The sequence below is a fragment of the Anas acuta genome, chromosome 1, assembly GCF_963932015.1.
Source record: "Anas acuta chromosome 1, bAnaAcu1.1, whole genome shotgun sequence".
Taxonomy (NCBI): domain Eukaryota; kingdom Metazoa; phylum Chordata; class Aves; order Anseriformes; family Anatidae; genus Anas; species Anas acuta.
The window spans coordinates 85,490,700-85,509,833 of NC_088979.1; the positions used below are offsets into that span (position 1 = coordinate 85,490,700).

Here is a 19,134-nt window from a genome sequence, read left to right on the forward strand (position 1 = left end):
TTTACCACTTAGTCATCCAGAGCCTTTCATCTGGGTCAGTACTATTCAGAATCATCTTGATTCTGTCACGTAATTTATGTTCTTGATCCCTTCTGAAACTTCTTAATAGCAATTCCCAATTTCAGTGGATTTTTTCTCTTTTGGGAGACTTTTTTTTTTGTTGTTGTTTCGTCTCTTACCTTAACAAATTTTCAAGTCCATATAATTTCCTAAACACCTGCTTCTAATCATTTTGTTCTTTTCCTGGAGGGCCAAAAACATCTTAATCTCTGAATTTAAAGGGCCAGCAACTCACATTTTTTGAATACTTACTTTAATTTGCTCTAAGTGAGGGATATGAAGTTAATTTTAATCTTGCCCACAAAACAGGAAGCAATGCACAGCTCCCAGTAAAGAATGGCTAATTGTCTTTATGGTTGGAAACTCATGCCACATCTCAGCTATCTCTTAGGAAATCAGATCATAGAATCATTAAACCCGATAGACCATAATAAACATCCTATTAAACACGAGAATTCAGCAGATATGTTTTGAGAATTTGATGAAGTCTTACAATTTAAACATAATCTATATCTAAAACTGAATAACTAGACAGAACTGTTTGGCAGCTTATAATTTTATGATGTGTAACATATAAAATACAGTAGAGTGAAGATAAAATGTTTATTTTGCTGAGAGAAAATACTCAAAATTCAGAAATAAAGCTTTTCCTGTAGAGAGAAGTAACACAAGAGAGATAGAGGAATGAAGACTGGTGGATATTCTCTGAAAGTATCAACTCATAGCCAAAATGCATCAGTTGCACTGCAGCAATATTCTGGCTAAGCTGTGAATATTTCCCTTATATGAACAAAGAAATTCAATCTACAATGCTATTGAATAGCAGAAAAGTTCCAATTCAAAGGACAGCTTTTAGAGTAGTTCATGTAAAAGCTGTATCCACAGTTCCAGAAACTACTGTTCTGTCTGAGGATTACATGTGAAAAGGTGTGTAATATAGAATTGTCGTAGAATCATAGAATATCCCAAGATAGAAGGCACCCCAAGGATCATCAAGTTCAACTCCAGGCTCCACACAGTAGTACCTAAAACTAAACCATATGCCTATGAGTGTTGCCCAAATGTTTCTTGAACTCTGGCAGGCTTGGTGCCTCTAAACCCTACAACAATTTTGTATCCCTCCTCTGAATGCTCCCTAATACTTTTATATCTTTCTTAAATTTTGGTGCCCTAAACTGCACACAGGACTTGAGGTGTGGCTGCACCAGCACAGAGTGGGATGATCGCTTCCCTCAGTTGGCTCACAGTGCTGTACTTCATGCACTCCAGGATATGTTTGGCCTTTTTGGCTGCCAGGATACACTGCTGACTCATATTCAATTTTCCATCAACCAGAACCTTCATATTCCTTTCTGTGGCGCTGCTCTCCACATTCTCATCCCCTAGTCTGTACAGATAGGGTAGCACCATCCCAGGTGCAGAATTTGGCATTTGCTCTTGTTAAATTTCATAGTTGGTGATTGCCCAGCCCTCTAATTTGTCAAGATCTTTCAGCCATGCCTATCTTCCCTTGAGGTAGTCAACATCTCCTCCTAATTTATCGTCATCTTCAAACTTAGCATACATTCAAGTCCTGCTTTCAGGTCATTTATAAAAACATTAAAGAGAACTGTCCCTAAAATGGAGCCCTGGGGATCCCCACTGCTGACTGTCTGCCAGCCTGATGTAATCCTCTTTACTACAACCCTTTGAGCCTGATCCATCAGCCAATTGTTCACCCATTATTTTATGTACTTGTCCAGCTCTATGCTGGACATTTTATTTAAAAGGATACAGTATCAAAAGCTTTATTGAAATCCAAAAAGATCACATCAACTGGCTTTGCTTAGTCAACTAGTTGGGTAATATGTCATAAAAGGAAATTAAGTTAGTTAAGCAGGACTTTCCCTTTGTGAACCCATGTTGACTGTGACCAATGACTGCACTATCTTTCAAGTTTTCTATAACTCCCAGAATAATCTTCTCCATAATTTTACCAGTCACTGAAGTAAGACTTGACAGGCTTGTAACTACGAGGGTCCTCTTTCTTCCCCTTCTTGAACACGGGAACATTTGCCAGCTTCCAGTCAACTGGGACCTCTCCAGCTTCCCAAGACTGTTGAAAAATAGTTGAGAGAGGTTTTGCAATGATATCAACCAGCTCTTTGAGTATTCTAAGATGAATCCCATCAAACCCCATAGACTTATATGCATCCAGCTGGAGCAGCAAATTCCCCACAAGCTTGGAATTGGCTGGGAGTTTATTGTTCCTGCAGCCACAGTCCTCCAATTCAGAGCTCTGATGTTTACTTTTTACCTCTATAAACTTAAAATATCCCAATACAAACCTGACTGCTAAATAATTGTTATCATAACTAGCTTATGATAAAAACGAGCTTATACCAAGACAAATCTCAATTAAATCCTGAGACCCTATCTTGTAAGGTCACTAAAAAACCTTTTAATAGTAATGGCAAGAGATCATATTTACTGGGCTACAGAAGCCTTTCCTCCAGAAAATAAATAAATAAATAAATATTCCTAGTATGGGAAGTATTTCGCTAAGAAGTACATTATCCCTCCATGCAAATTCTAAATTCTATACCATGTCATAGGTTATGTGATTCATAGAACTATCATTTGATGGCATAATTCAAATTAGTGGGCAAAAGTTACTTTTCATGAGGGATTCTTCTTAACAACTTTGACTATTTTCTTGAGTACTAAGAAACCAAAAAATAACATCATAGTGCTCAGCTCTGCCGTATTACAAAAACCTGTGAACCTTGAATGATGAAGAGTATAAGTATTGAGACTATGAAAATTTATAACTCAATAAATATATATATGTGACTCACAGAAGAGAGTAATATCTAAACTGGCTGTTTCAAAGGTTATAAACTATGTCAAGCAAACAACTTCTGAAAAGGCAAAAGCGCTGAATAATCACTGTATCCCATTCACACTCAAGAGTCAATTGGAGACTTATCTGTTTCCAGTTACCATCTACTATATGAAGTGTGATACATCTTCCAGCAACTTGTAAAAAACAGTACAATTTTTGGTTGAATATAAGAACTAGAAGGATGTAACGTCACCAGCATCATTGCCAATTTTATACCTCTTTGCAAATTTTGATTAAAATCTGCCATAGCTTCAGAACTTGACTGCTTTCAGAGATAGGACTAAGAGATGCATATATCCAAGTTTAAAATGAAAGTAAAAATATATCTGTCAAAAATAATCTGATATTTGAAAAGTCAAAAATTTAGTTACACCTAACAAGCAATTACGATTTTCTTTCAGCCATGAACTCAAGACATTCTTATGTGTGTTTAGGTCTAGAAGAAGATTAAGGAAAGAGGAAGCTGTCATACTCTTAATTTACTTACCTAGTACTTTATCTTAGGGTAACATGAATATTCTTTAAGAAAGAAGGGATAAAGTTTGGTGATTTTTTGTGTCTGGGTACTAAAAAAAAACCACACTTGTTTAAAAAGCATATGAAATTTCCTTTTCTTGTAGTTTCTTGCATTTTAAAAATACTTGTGTGGTTATTTATTTACTTTGTGGTATTTTATTTACTTTATTTGCTTTATTTACTTTTAATTTTATTTATTTTGTTAGTTTGTTTGGTTGTTTGGTTTGGTTTGGTTTGGTTTTGGTTAAGATTTTAGGTAGGATACTAAATGCTTGTAGACTGTATTTTATCATATGCAGAACAGAGTGAATTCATTTAGAAAATGAGGAGAGGGGTTGAGTGGGACATAGTTTTCAAATTAACATAGTAGGGTGGAACATAACAGCTCCCGTTTCTAAAATATATGACTATCTCTCCCTACTCTACTCGCCCTAGCAGTCCCTCTCTATCCACACTGTGGTTTTGAATCTTTCTGTGGTTCACCGTGGTTTTGATCTTGTATTCCGTTATTTATCAATTCATCTCTTTAGAGAATGTCAGAAATATTTAAATGTGTAAAGAAATAAGATTAGTTAATTAGTTAATTAGTTCAGGTAGGGCTGAATGACCTTATATAAACTGAGTTTATACTTAGCTTTTTTTGAGGTGTCACAATTTGTATAATTCAGAAAAAAAGACATATTTATACATCTTTTGCAGTACTGATATGGAAAAAGACTTGCATTTTCTTTTCCTTTGGCTACAAAGTATGCCTTTTGCTTTGTACAACTTTGAATCTAGGACAATACTGTGATGCAGACCTTTAGATTTTGGGTGCCTCAATGATCCCACAGAATTTTATCTTTATTTTTTATTCTTCTCTCCTTACTCTTACCTATTTGGCATTCCCTATGCCAAGTGTCTTCTATACTTCTATATAAAGCAGTCTGGTAGTCTCCACTGTTCTCTACCATAGAATCATCTTGCAAGTTACTGTCTATGCCTGTCACCCTATTTCTGGTCCCTTAGTTGTTTCGTTTCTTTCTTTTTCCAGTCTTATTGCTCACTTTTCCCTCTCCTTGCAATCATCTTCCCATTCTCACCTTTGACCTTTGTATTGTTCTGAACTGCTGTTCAGCCTTGCTTTCTTGCTGTTCTTGGCACCTGCCATTCAAATGTGTCTTTCCTAATATGCTTACTCACTGAATTTTAGTAAAGGATACACAAAGTCCACCACTCTCAGAGTGCCTCAGGTGGACACTTTCAGAGTCCAACACCTCTGAAAGGAAACTGCAAAGATATCCCAGGCTGCCAAGACAAATGTATAAGATAACAGCAGAAATGGAAAATAGTATTGACTGTATAGTGTAAATGAATTTACACGATACAATTTGAGGCATTTACATGAGGCAATTACTTTTTTTTTTTTTTATTTTTAAGATTTGACAGCTCTGTAACACCTAACCAAAGTCAAAGTTGAAGCAACCAGAGTTTAGGAGATAAGTGGTAAATCTTGTGCCGAGCCACAGTTCATGATGTTATTCAATTTCTGTATTACTGCAAAACCATTCTTATACCTAAGTGGATAATCCAATCTGATATGTATGGAAGTGAGCGAGACTTTCTTCTGAAATATACTAAGCAGTATATTAATATTAATCAGTAGTCTTATACTGGGGATTTTAAAAATTATCATCCACTTTTTCTCAATGTGAGTGCGTGGTCTTCATGGTTTTCATGACCTTTTTTATATGTATTTTTCAGTTCTCTCAGTTAAATATTTTAAGTTTAATTTTTCTTGTTTTGGTTACACTGAATAAGTGGATTGCTGTGCTTAGAACCATTTTTTTTTTCCCTTGACATGCTTAACCCTTGTAAGATTAACTGCTACTGCACATCTATGATAAATTAATTTAATAGGTATTTCTGGCAAAATAATGGTGGCTTTTTTCTTTTTTTTATCCACAATTGCAGTATAGACTATTAGTTAGAGAAATATAATTTTATAAATGAAAGAAGACTTTACACTTGGCTTTTTAGAGAGGCTTTGTTTAAATGCAAAATAAATTGCATTAAATGAAACAACATATTTAATTACTAAGCCTTGTTTTCAACCCATTTATTTTAATCTAAATAGCAAATGTTTAACTTGTATCTATTATTTAGTACCAGAAAAAAAAAATCATTCTAAATTAAATCTCTTAATGAAAGAAGCCAGAAATATTCTGCCAGAAGTGTACGAAATTGTATTAACACAAGATTCATAAAATAGCAAAAAGGTTATAAACATACTGTATCTAATACATTTTATTGTGTGCTTATGATAGTGATGATGTGAAGCCTTTCAGTTAAAGACTCAAACATCCAGTCTTTCACTTGTGCCATTTATTTCGTAAAGCAACTTTTCAAGTTTTAACCAGTCATTTGCGAAATTGCTTGTTAGCATCTGAGTTGCATATTCATGGCTTAATTTTTTCAACTAAGGAACTCAGTAACTCAGGGGGATCTTATCAATGTTTATAAATAACTGAGGGGAGGGTTCAAACCAGGCAGAACCAGGCCCTTTTCAGTGGTGCACAGTGACAGGGTAAGAGGCAGTGGGCACAAACTGGAACACAAGATGCCTCCTGAACATCAGGAAACACTTCCTTACTATAAATGTGACAGAACTGGCACAGAGAGGCTGTGGAATCTCCCTCCTTGGAGATCTTCAAAAGCTGCCTTGGCAGGGTCCTGTGCAACCTTCTCTCAGTGGCCCTGTCTCAGCAGGTGAGTTGGAACACATCTGCCAGAGATCTTTCCAACTCCAACCATTCAGTGATTCTCTGAAGCTTTCAGATGTGGGTCAAAAGACAACTATACCCTTTGGTGGAAGAATCCATAACTCATGAAGCAGAAAGTCCACCTAAAAATAAATTCACCATGGACCATCTATAAAAGGAATCTCTCTTTCATCCCACCTACCTAAATACACTGTAGCGAGGGAAGAAAAATGCAATATATGTATATATATATATATATATTTCTATAAATACATATCAAGTGATTAATTGAGAAAATGTCTATATTTGGCTTAGCACACAAGAATGTATTATATGTATTCTGAAAAGCAAAAACAAACCTGAGTATAGTGATCTATCATGAACACAGAATTACGGTATCACATTGCTTAGGTGGTAAAGGACCTCTTGAGATTATCTCATTCAACCCCTCCCTTGCTACAGCAGGGTCAACCAAAGCTGGTTTTTCGGGATGATATCTAGTCAGGTTTTGAGTATCTCCACAGATGGAGGTTGTTGACTGATGGCTGTTGATCCAGAAAATTGTATTGTTATTTACTCATTGAGACTGACTAATTATAATACTGATGTATGAAAATGAACACAGATTGCTGCATTCCCACATTTTGCTAATTAGAACCCATAACAAAGGGCTATGATCATGTTTTACTGAAAGGGAATCAAAACTTCAAGCAGCCTCATAGGAAGGACTGAAAAAAAAAAAAAAAGCAAACAAAAATGAACCCATCCTTAGTAACAGTTGAGGCAGAACTGCTGTATGTACTTTATTCAACTCTTGGAATATAGAACTGAACCACTTTTGGCAGAGTTGTTTAAAAGAAAAAAAAAAAAAAAAAGACCTTAGTCTTCAGATGTGAGCCAGGCTTTTATTTCTTCTAGCAGGTGAGAATAAATGAAGAATACATACACATGATTTTTTAATGTATTTCTGATGCTTACTGGAGTGTTGGCAATATCTGACTCTCTACTGCCTGAAATCAATCCTACTTTTCTGGATGAATTCCTTTAGAAAGAATTAAAAATCTTTCCCCAGCAGCAGCTATTGTCTGCGAATATTTTGGAGGCCACCCTTTCCATATCCTGAGGAAAGCGTTAGAAAACAGACCTGATTATACTGAACTAACATATTTATGACCAGTGTTAATTTTAGCATGGCCATCTGTGGCCATCTTTTAACTGGTTATTCTATGATGATTTTTATGGAGAAACTATTAAGATAAAAAAAAAAGACAAAGGACCACCCTACTACTCTTAAATGGTTTCCCATCAGACTCCAGCAAGACATAAAGAGATCTTCCTCATCTCTTGCCTCTTTTTCAGTTGGAGGAAACTGAACTGAGCGCTGCTGTTCTGGGTACAATCAGTGGGAATTACTCTGAGATGCTATAGACTTAATAGTAACGCATCAAGGAAGCAGAACTTTCAACATCTAGAAATTTTATGACCAAAGCTCCTTACTAATATGAAAGGTACATGGCTTGAACTAAGATGAGTTAAATGAGAAGATTATGATTCTTTTCAAAGATACTGTAGGATATTTTGCTCATTGTCATCACAGTTTTATCAGTGTGGCAAGGTTTATCAGTGCTTGCTCTTAAACATTTTCCTAAGCTACTGTAGAGGCAACAAATGAATTTTTACCCATCTACGATCCTTCCAAATATAGCTTCCTCACAGCTATAGAGATCCACTGCATTACTTCAATTAACTTTAGCTTTCAGAGTGATATTCTTTCCAGGGCTGACATAGAAATAACAGAACTCAACGAAGAGTGCAGTGCCCCCAGAGAAGTAAAGCAGAGAATTAGAAATGCACTCATTTTGATTTAATTATGTAATTCAGTTCTGAGTTCTAGTCTCAAGTTTCAAAGAATGTGGACTCCAAAGGTTCAGAATCACTGAGAACAGAATCACTGAGAACAGAATCACTGTTCTCTACCTTCCTTTGGAGAGGCTAGAGGCAGGGCTTAAAATATAGGCTACCTCATAAAGAAGTAAGGGATGAGACAGATCTCCATGTGCTTCTCCGTAAGGCAGTTGACTCCAATTGTGATCCTTTGGTTTGAATGAGGTGGCTTCAGCCCATAAAGGGTCAGCTGTGCATTTGCTGATAACTACCACTGTTTCCTTCTGGTTTTTGTACAGTGAAATGGAAGCAGGGTGTTATCAAAATCTGGCCTAAAGCTTTATACCGAATATGATGCAGCTTTATTCAGAAAAAGTGCTGTGAATTTCTTACAGAGAGTTTGTGGAACAACTTGGTCATGCTGATTTATGCTAAAATTGCCCACATAAATATTATCGTCTGTTGTGTCAGGAGTTGCTGGTTCACATTCTCTAAATGGGAATGAGAAAAGAGAAGCATGAAGCAATATGTTATTTTTTTTTTCAATTAGGCCTATTTCATCTGTCTTTTTAACTATGCAAAATCATAAGGAAATAAATCTTTACTAGCAGTTAATGATCAGTTGGTTAGTTGACAGCTGCAGGCAAGTCCAGTGATATAAAAATTACTGTCATTATGAACAGCTTCTAATAGGAAGAATGTTTATTAAAAATGTGAACACATTCTGTTTCAACAGTTATATTAAAATTTGTCTTTTTGTGATGTTTAATAACCAATTTTCTGCGAGAATGACCCAGAATGATATCATATGGACTCTGTATTAAAATTTACTGTTAAAAAAGCCGTATGTCCTGTAACAGGCATAATTAAGCTGCTGTTTAAACAGTATGTGCAATGCATATATAATGTAGCAAAATATTAGTTTACAGTCTGTTCTATTTGTCATGTGTTAAAACAGTTGCAAATGGTATTAATGATGGTATTTTAAGTTGCAAATCATCCTGAGTACATTATTCTGGCAAAACACTATAGACCAAAAATTATCTTGAACAGCTCCTGGATATTCAATTAATAAAATGTTGATATAGCAGCAATTTTGTTATTAGTAATTTATATACACCATGGTAGAGTGCATAGAGAGGAAATACTTCCTTGGTAACCCTAGTGGAATACATGAGGTCCACAAACAAATAGGATGAACTTGGTTTGTCAAGTTGATTTCTACTAAATTCTACACACATATTTTATCATCTTTCTGTGTGTACTATTGCTGGTGCAGTGTTCCTTAAAAAGCTGGGATGGTGTTTTCCTACATACACAGCAAAATGATGGGTAAGTGTTTTTACAGAACACAAAGTGTTTTTGTGGCAAGTTAAAGCTGCTCTTGCACTTCTGAGGCAATGGAGAGGTTTCTTTCTCTGTACCTTAAAGCCTTTTAACAACTTGAAGGTCACCCATCCATGATGACTAGAAGGAGAAAAGAGAAAAAATACCTAAGGATGAAATAATACAAACCACAGTTGCCCAGTGCTGCAATGGAATAGATGTGTGTGTATTACTATATATAACTATCTCTCTATGTATATACACAACCGTGTGATGTGTAAAGATACCATTAGGGAATTAGAGATATCTGTGGTGGGAATGTTTAGGAGGCTGACTAAATAGGTCACTTTTAAAACAAAACCTTACTGAAATTGTTTACTAACAACAATTTTCAAGCTAATGAGCAATTCTTACACACTGTTAGCCATTATTACATGTAAGAAAGTGCTATTCTTTAGTAATCATATCCTAAATAAGTGTACAATGTTGTGAAGCTCATGCTGTATAGTTAGCACTGATGACTTCGGTCCTTGATGTTCATCATGGAGGTTAAAGTGATCAGGCTTGACAGAGAAAAAATGTGATGAAAAGAAGTAAGAACTGAATTTGGATGATTGTCTTTCTTCTCCATCTTTCTTTGGTCATTATGGCTGCTGTGCACTTCTTGACTCCTCTCCCTCCAAGGAGCAGTCTCAACAGCTCCCCATGGTGTTTGTTTGGATTTTGGCTTTTCCGGTCATCCCTCCTGTGTATTCAGCAACGTGTCCTGCCTGTTGCAGTCCCTTCTGCTTACCTCGTTCTTCATCTTTAAACTTCCATTACCCAAATGCCTCCTGCATGACGGTACATATCTTTGTTCCTTTTTTGGTCACATTGCTCACAAACTTATTTACAATGCTTCCGCAGTGTGTTTGGATTTGCCATAATGGTGTCACAAAGTGCGTACATACTGTTGTTGATAATACTACTTTGGTATGTGTATATTTGGATTCAAGGCAAGCTAATTATATCCTGAAGAATAAGCTTCTAATGTAGAATGGAGTAGAATAGAATTTTATAGAATTTTAATATAGTGGAGATTTGTAGATATTACAGGCCTCTGCCTTAGCTACAGCAGAATAGGCCCAAAGTTTGACAAATCACAGTAGAAAGCTGTCTTGTTTCTCATGGAAGGAGAGCTATCAGAACTATAGCTGACATCTATTTCAAAGGGATGGGTCAGAAGGTTTTGGAAGTATGGCAACAATGTGTATGATCAGTTTAGTTATTTAAGATGTTGGATTGACAGGTATGTTGGTAATTTTTTAAAGGTAAAACTCTTAGACCACACTACTGTCAACAGTATGTGTATATTCTTCATCTTTTAAATCTTGTGTGTGTGTGTGTATATATATATATATACACATATATATATACATATATATATACACACACTTGATTTGTAATACATCAACTGAGAACATTAAGATCTAAGAAAATATCATAAATCTTTTTTAAAAGATTTTTTTTTTCATTTTAGCAATTAGCAATTTAACATGATATTTAATGAGAATATTTTTGAGCTGTTTCAAGATAAGAGACTTTTCAAGTACTTTTTTTCAAAAACAAATTGCTCATACCATGATGGATTTATACAAATGCACAGAAATTATGCAACTGTGATCGCAGTGCAGTTACTTAATTTCCATTACTACATGATGAGACTTTACAATACATAAATCCACATGTTTAGGTAAGAATTTCTTACTATTAGTAGAATGCATAGTAATGTGAAGCACTGGTCAGTATTTGAGGTCTTGAGGCATTGTTAATGGAAGAGGCAGAAATCCTGCAGGTGGAATGGTTTGTCTTTAAATAATCCTAACCTTCGTAATTAGATTGATTTTCCAATCTTAATTTAGTTAGTTCATTTTAATTTATAAGAGTTTCTAGCTAAAAACATTACAGCTACAGAACCATACTAACTCCAGTTGGTTTATATGCTGTAGAAAGTACCTAGATAACACAGTACAAGATATTCATCATAAAGGTAATTATCCTGGACAGTGTTTTACTTGATTTCTTTTTGCTTCTGGCCATTCCTATCTGTCATCATTTTAGTCTGTCTCCCTTAAAGTCTACCAAACTTCAATGCATCCAACTCTTTTTTAGTATTTTGTCCTTCCCAAGACTGCATTACAATGTTCTTATTGCTCACTTAGCTACAGCTCTCAGCACTGAGGTCTTCATCCCTCCAGCCACTTAGCCTATAGGAAGGTGGAGCACAAGATAAAAGTTTCCCTGGTGACATTTTTTGAGCACCTAGCAGTCTTTTGTTATCACAAGAAGCAATCACAGAGAGTGCACTGCTTCTTCCATGCATTCTAACTTTATCAGACTCAGTCATTCTCAGGGAATGATGCACATGTATCTATATGAGCGCATATGCATTGTAGTAGGCATGAAAAATTACCACAAAAATGTAAAGCATACTGTAAATGCAGTTAGTTATATCCGGGAGATTTTTCTGCAGGTAGAATTACAGCTGAAACCCTAACCCAGAGACATCAGTTCTACCAAATTTCAAGAATTATTTTAAAAGCTTGAAAACAGATAGACTGTATGACTCGTTTGTTCTAATTTTCCTTTTTTTTTTTTTTTTTTTTTCCTATAACTTCATTGCTGGAACTTAGCCTGAGGTAGATATTCTGACACATGGCACACAGGCAACCTGTTGGAAAAAGGCCCTTAATTATGGAATGTGTCAGGTCACCTTCACTGCAGACAGGATAGAGGTTTTTTTTTTTTTTTTTTTTTTTCAAGCAAAGTCAATCACATGAAAAATAGTACAGAAAAGGCATGGCTTCTATTATGGTAGTATAAGTTCTTTAAAATGTATTTCAGTTATGTCACAAACATAAACAATCGTTTTTGGATTCATCTTTTCTTATGCAATATTATTCTCATATGTTTCAACCCAATGGGTTGTAATCCCCAATGGGATTACACATGGTCTCTGAATATTCAATATGGGAAGATCACTTTATCTTGTTTTGTTTTGAGCCTTCAGAGTCTCTTTGAGTCTCTTTTCAAAGCTTTATCAGTAAGCAGAAGTGTAAAAGGGCTTTTGGTTTCATGTTGCTTTGCCAAACAAGATTATATTTTTAATTTTTTTTTTTTTAATTCCAACAATTTTTGTCAACTCCTCTCTTTAGGACATGGAATCAAGGAATCAAGAAACACCTTATTACAGGAGGACTGACCTCAGATGGTAGTGTAAGATAAGATTTGACTGTAGCAAGAGCAGGATAAAATGCAATTTGTTGTCACAGGAAGAACAATACACTATGCTAAAATGTTAAATGGTGTATAAAAAAAAAAAAAAAAGTAAATATGTGAATAAAATGTTTTAAGTGATTTTCAAAATTTCCAAGGTACAATAACAATCTGTTCTGTCTTACAGGAATTCAATTAGCTCCGAAAGAAAAACTGGACATCCCAGTGTTATTCATGCCAGATACAATGAAAATGTATGAGACTGCGGTGGTAATTCATGTAATGAGGGAAAATGGTGAAAACTGGCCTTATGAGGATTCTGCTGAATTAAGTAAAGACTTAAAGAGGTAATTTATTCTAATAGGAAAAATATGCAGTTGCAGATACTCAATCTTATAATCATTTTCCCCTTCAGATATCTGTGTGGCTCCCAAGGGGAAGCAAGTGTCTGATTTTTGAGGGCACTAGATATCCAACATGAGCTTTTAATGTACTCTGCAAAGTATGTACTTTACAAAATGCAAAGTACTATCTGCCAGTACAGTTATGGATATTGAGCAAATGAAAGTTGTTAGATACTTCTAATTTTGGGGTTAATAATTGCTCTCCTGTGGGTATGTTTTTGTAATGCATAAAATACATAAACTTTGCTTCAGTGTAGGCATGACATAAGAGAGAGCAAATCAAGCCAAATGATCTTGTATCCTGACATAATGGTATTCAGAGACACTAAAATAAGTGGATGTCAATTATGGCTTTTATGATTTGCTTGGATCTTATTTCATATATATTTTTTAGATATGTTTAGCATTAAAGCATACAATTAAATGGAGTTTCAAATTTCCAGTAACTCTTAACTCTATATTGTTTTAGAGAAAAAAAATCTCAATACTATCATAATGTTAGTACCATAATAACATTCTACCTGTTTTCCATGATACTGTTCACTTATTCTCCAAATAGTATTATTGTGTCAGAGGATGGGGGTATTCAGGCAATACTCTGGACCTATCCAGTTCATGGAATACCTGAAGCACCACAGCAGAAATTAGTGCCAGGTAGGTAATTACTGAAAAACTTGAACAGTAAGTTCAAGAAAATAAAATAGTTATTTGTGTTCTTACCTGCTTGATCATGAAAATTTGCTCTAATACTTTATCACATTCTTAAAAAAGATAAAATCACATATTAAAAATAAAATCCCCTTCCCGGCCTACAAAGTAAATATAGACCTTCTGTTTCTTTCTCATTATGGATAAAAGGAGCTGGGAACAGTTGGAAACCTCATGGCTTGTGCACTTCAGTGTCCCAGTTAATGCTAAATTAGAGAACCATAAATAAATCAAATGAAAGTCTGACACAAGTGTAGATTTCTACTTAAATACCCCAAATACCCTTCCAGACAGTTTAATGGTTAGATGTCCATTGTGTTGCTCAGCCTTGAATTTCACTGTAACTAAAACAGGTTGGTGTAAATAGCAGTAAGTTTTCCACTTGCTCCTGAGAAGTAAACTTGCATTAAAAAATAACTGACACATTCATAGGACTTTTATTGTTGCTTATTTTTTGTATAGTACATGTTTATAGATTTGTTAAACATATTTTTAAAGGTGAGATATAACCCCAGAATAGTAAAACATAGAAATTGTGAACAGCTTTTTAAAGCTAAAAGCTTGGTAGAACTACAACGTATGGTGTTGATGAGGGACAATTTTATATCAAATTATTTTTGATAGTAACAATAATGAAACAAGCTCCAGAATTACAAGTTGTAGCTAACTAAATAGGGTTCAGGAGTAAGGCATTTTTTGCTCTTTTTTTTTTTTTTTTTTTTTTTAATACAGAATATAATTACTTACCAAGAGTTGTGTCTGAATTATTTATCATAAAATCTTGATATGAAGTTCAGAAATAATTTTTAAATAATCATTGGATATAATTCTGCTGATTGTTTTAGATAAGGGATCAAATTACTAGTTCTGAACATTTCTTTCTTACTTAAAAATGTGTGACCATGAGTCATTACTTACTGCCTTGAAGGCAGAAAAAAAAATCTAAATTTTAATAATATAAAAATAATTATGCAGTTTTCAGAGCCATAATTCGGATGAAAATGATATTTAGACCTTGAAACTGAAAAATATGTAATCATCTCCTCTTTTTCATGTTGATTTCAATACCTCTGGAAAATTCTTTTTTGCTGGAAAACATTTTTTTTTTTTCCTTCAGCTTTTTAATCTAATTTTCTCCTCTTTCTGTGCCAATAAGAACTAAAAGAACCATAAACAATGACCACAAAAGTAAGCCTTATAAAATCTAGTATATAAGCTAAAGTCCGGCTATCTTCTCATGAAAAAGGACAGGTTTTGTAATAAGCAAATTAAAAGCATTAACTGAATTGAAAAAAGGTCTGTCATGCTTCAAAGAGAAGGATGCTTTTTATTTTGTCATAGTTCTTTAGAAGCTGAAATTTGAACAATATTCTTACTTGGAAAGAAACCAAGTAGTAAGTTAATACTGTTTCATTTAACTTTTAAATTCTTTCTCTCTCTCTCTCTTTTTTTTTTTCCTTTCATTCTTCCTTTCTTATTGCTATATATCAAACAATATCATAAAACATATTTGCAAATGAACTAAAATGAAGATATATTTTATTATTACAAAAAAAAGAGCAAAATTTGCAAGCGTTGTTATGAACTAACTATAGGAACAGATTTTTGTTTGTTTAGAAATATTTTCTACTATTTCACCTAAAAAACGAAGAACAAAACTTTGAGAAAACTGTCTTTTAGTTGTCTCACTCATTTCTGGAATTCTGTCATTCTCCAAGCAAACGTCACTTCTAATTATTTTGTTAAAAACAAGATTCTGATGCTTTACAAATAACGGATTCTTTCTTTTCTGTAGCTGTTGTATGTTGTCAAGCCAGGCAGAGAGTAGAAAAAAGAGTAGAAGTGCTGCTAACTGGTGCAGTTCCTGGTGCAACTGCTATGCCTGCCACAAGAAATTCTGCGTTGATCAATAGACATAAGCCAGCCAACATCCAAGAAGAAGTTCAAGTCACTGATGGTAAGAATAAATAGCTTGGATATCACACTTTTTTTAATAACATTGCACATACAGTAAGTACTTTACTTACTGTAACTCTGCTATGACAACAGATGGGAATTAGAAAAATCTCTCAGACCATATTTCTACCATGTTGCAAATATAGGACATTCATATAACAGTATGTCTGTGGAGTTACAGGCACCTCTGAACTTTTCTTTTATGTGTGTCTTGGATGTGAGGCTTGCACACATACCATCTCTCCTTTAAAAGAGTATAGCCTGCACAAAGTGTAAAGGTAGCAAAAATATGTCTGTGTAAGCATTGCAAGGCATTGTTTATCTTCAGGTTATCCCTATTTGTAAGATGCATTCCCACCAGAAGGCCAATATCTGTAGCAAAATGGCTTTAAGAAAGAGGCCTTGTTCTAAGGAAGCAATAAAGCTGTGTAAAAGAAAGCTTCCACTTACAGTTAATCAGTTGATGACACAGTGAAAATCAATTCCTTCAGAGATACACCGCCTTTTTGTATCATACCTCTCTTTGAAACAGAATGGTACAATGTATAAGAAAAGAATACTTGTTAAGCTTCATGTATATTATTTCTGTTCATAGATAGGCATGTATTAACATTCATACTACAAGTTATTAATTGCTACATTACCCTTTCACTAATTATTGTACCTTTGAAATTACACTTACATTTGTTTTTAAGTACAAAGTCATCTTACTTTTTCAGAAAAGTGTTATTTTAGTATTACAGCATGTGACATGAGATACAGCTGTAAATGAGGGTAAGGGGTTTCACCCATGCTCAACTTTCTCAAGAGTATAATGCATTGTAACATGGTAAAAGATGAGTACAGAAGTTACTGTGATTGTAAGTCATTGCCTTTCAGGTTGAGAGACAGGTAGACTTGCCTTTTTGTTTCATCTATGCCATTGGAGTCAGCATCAGAGTCTGGTCCAACAGCCACTTTACTTTACAGGAATACCATGTTGCAATAGCTTCCCTGCAAAAGAACTGTGAAAAAGTGAACATCTGCTAAATTGAAATCAAGATGCATTATTACATCCTTCCCATAAGGATAATTTTCATCCAGCCATAGCCCCACCCCTGCACATTTAGCACTGTGGTCTTCTCCCTGAAATCACTGTCCAGATCTTTTTTCTTTTATATTTATTTTTTAATATGTTTAAAACAGAAGGCAATCTAAAAATTGGACTGCTGTCACAATCTTACACATAGTATACTTACTCATTATTTAATCTTTGTAATTGCTTATTTAAACTTTATAATTACCCATATCCCAGTATCAAGGATACCTTATTGTCTGGGCATATATTGTCTTACATTCCCATATTACAAAGTGATAGTGATCGATCCAAGAAAGTAAAAAGATGTGAAGGTCTCAACATACATTCTTGCCTCTTTGGAGAACTGTAAATATTATTAATATAATTTTGTTTGGCATTGTGAGAACAGTGATATATCAAAATACATCACCATATTTTTTACTATAGTGCAGCAAGGCTTAACTCTGCATTAACTTATTACAAGTGAGCAGGCCATCTTAAACATAACTGAGCTATTTCCCTCCAAAATGGTGGCCTCTGAATTGACAAGAATAACATATATTCAGCAAGTTGAGACAGCATTTTGAAAGACTTGCAGATTCATGACGTGTAGTGCTTGTTTTATTCATGGGAAAATATTTCATATTTATACGACTGGCTCCTGTGCATACTGCAAGACATTGATTTGGGATGTCATTGCATCTTTTCAAGCAAGAAGTCTGGTAATGAAATGCTTGACAACATAGGTAGTAAGATCATTTATAATGCCGGTGCTTTTCGATGACATATTAATGTCATATTGCTGAATGAATTTGATGCCTATTAGGAATCAGATTTAATGGTACTATCTGAGCTTTCTGCAGTCTACCAGTAATAATATAAACAAAAGCGTAAACTTTAAGATAGTAGGCTGGCAAGCTGTTTTTTTTTTCTTTTTTTTTCTTTTTTTTTTCTTTTATGAAAGAGTGATTCATCAGATAGTACGTGTGATGTGTAGTAAGCAGATTTTATATTCAAAAATAAATGATGATAATTACTGGCAGATCAGATTTAAGCAGCTACTACTACATTTCAATATTTAAATTGTTTGGACAAGTATAAATTGTTGGGAAGTAAAAAATCTTTAAGCATGTCCTTTGTGTTAAGGAATTCAATTTCATCCATTCCAGATGATATCATTTGAAATAGAAAATTATTACAATTTCTTAAGACAGAAGGGGATGATCTAAATACCATGTAGCTAAAATGACATCACTTGTTCAGGAGTAAGCAATGTTCCAGAGATCAAATAAATTAAAAACAATGTTTTAGGCATATCAACTATAATATGTCCCCTTTAAAAATAATTTTCAATTATATGCACTCAATATGTATTTTTCAGCTGTTTTCTTAAATATGTCTATAATTATATTATTTTTGGTAAACCTAATTTAAGACATTAATTCATCCAGACACATGTGGAGGTTCTTACCTGTACTCTAATAATATACCTTTTTTAATTCATCTTAAACATTACATAGGGGGAAAGAAATTATGCATTTTCCATTGTCTTGTAAGAAAAGCATCAAACATTATCAAGCATGTTATCCGTTATAGATATTGACTGGAATTCAGATGTTTCTAGGCAACCAAACTTCAGTATGTTGAGAGCATGTAGAGTATACAGAGTATTTTCTGACTGAGGAAAAACGCTGATCAGTCCTGTCTCTGCATTTCTAATAGTCATTTGTAACCTATCCCTTTCACCTACTTCAGTTTATCACATAAGGCAGCCAGTATAGAGTGTTCATAATTAACTTCCCCGTTTTTTATTAATTCATAGTTCCTCTCACAGCTTAAGGTCTGGTCTTAGTTCCTTGCTCCTGGGTTCTTATTTCTGGGAAAGTTTCAAGCGAGTTAATTTTTTTGGGGGGACAGTACTGTTCAGGTTGAGGGTAGCACAGCTATAAATTTTTTGTGTTATGTGCAAGTTTTTCAGCTATGTTGACCTCTAAACAGATGAACAGTTCAATTGCATCTTGTGGTCAGATGTTTTTCAGATTTACTAATCTATAATGTACATTGGCATATGCTACCCAAAGTGTACCCTTTGTTTCACCATCTAAGAAAACAGCAAAAATAGAAATAGATATACATGTATATACATATATATACATATATATATACATGCAGGGGAACTGCTGCTGCATGCCTGAAGCACCTCCTGCCCTCCTACTGCACTGACCTTGGGGTCTGCAGGGCTGCTTCTCACTCCTCACGCCTCACTCTCCCAGCTGCTGTTGCAGCAGTTTTTTGTTTGTTTGTTTGTTTGTTTTCCTTTTCTTAAATCTGCTCTCTCGGAGG

At 34.5% G+C, this 19,134-nt stretch overlaps 1 protein-coding gene across 1 annotated transcript in view; it reads left to right on the forward strand.

The window, feature by feature from the left end:
- The window catches only part of CFAP47 (cilia and flagella associated protein 47), a 296,518-nt gene that overhangs the window by 241,359 nt on the left and 36,025 nt on the right, over window positions 1–19,134 (forward strand). Inside the window, exons 58-60 of the mRNA XM_068686651.1 lie at window positions 12,854–13,013; window positions 13,630–13,724; window positions 15,574–15,735. Coding sequence (XP_068542752.1) covers window positions 12,854–13,013; window positions 13,630–13,724; window positions 15,574–15,735 — 417 coding nt within the window. The remainder of the gene's footprint in view (window positions 1–12,853; window positions 13,014–13,629; window positions 13,725–15,573; window positions 15,736–19,134) is intronic.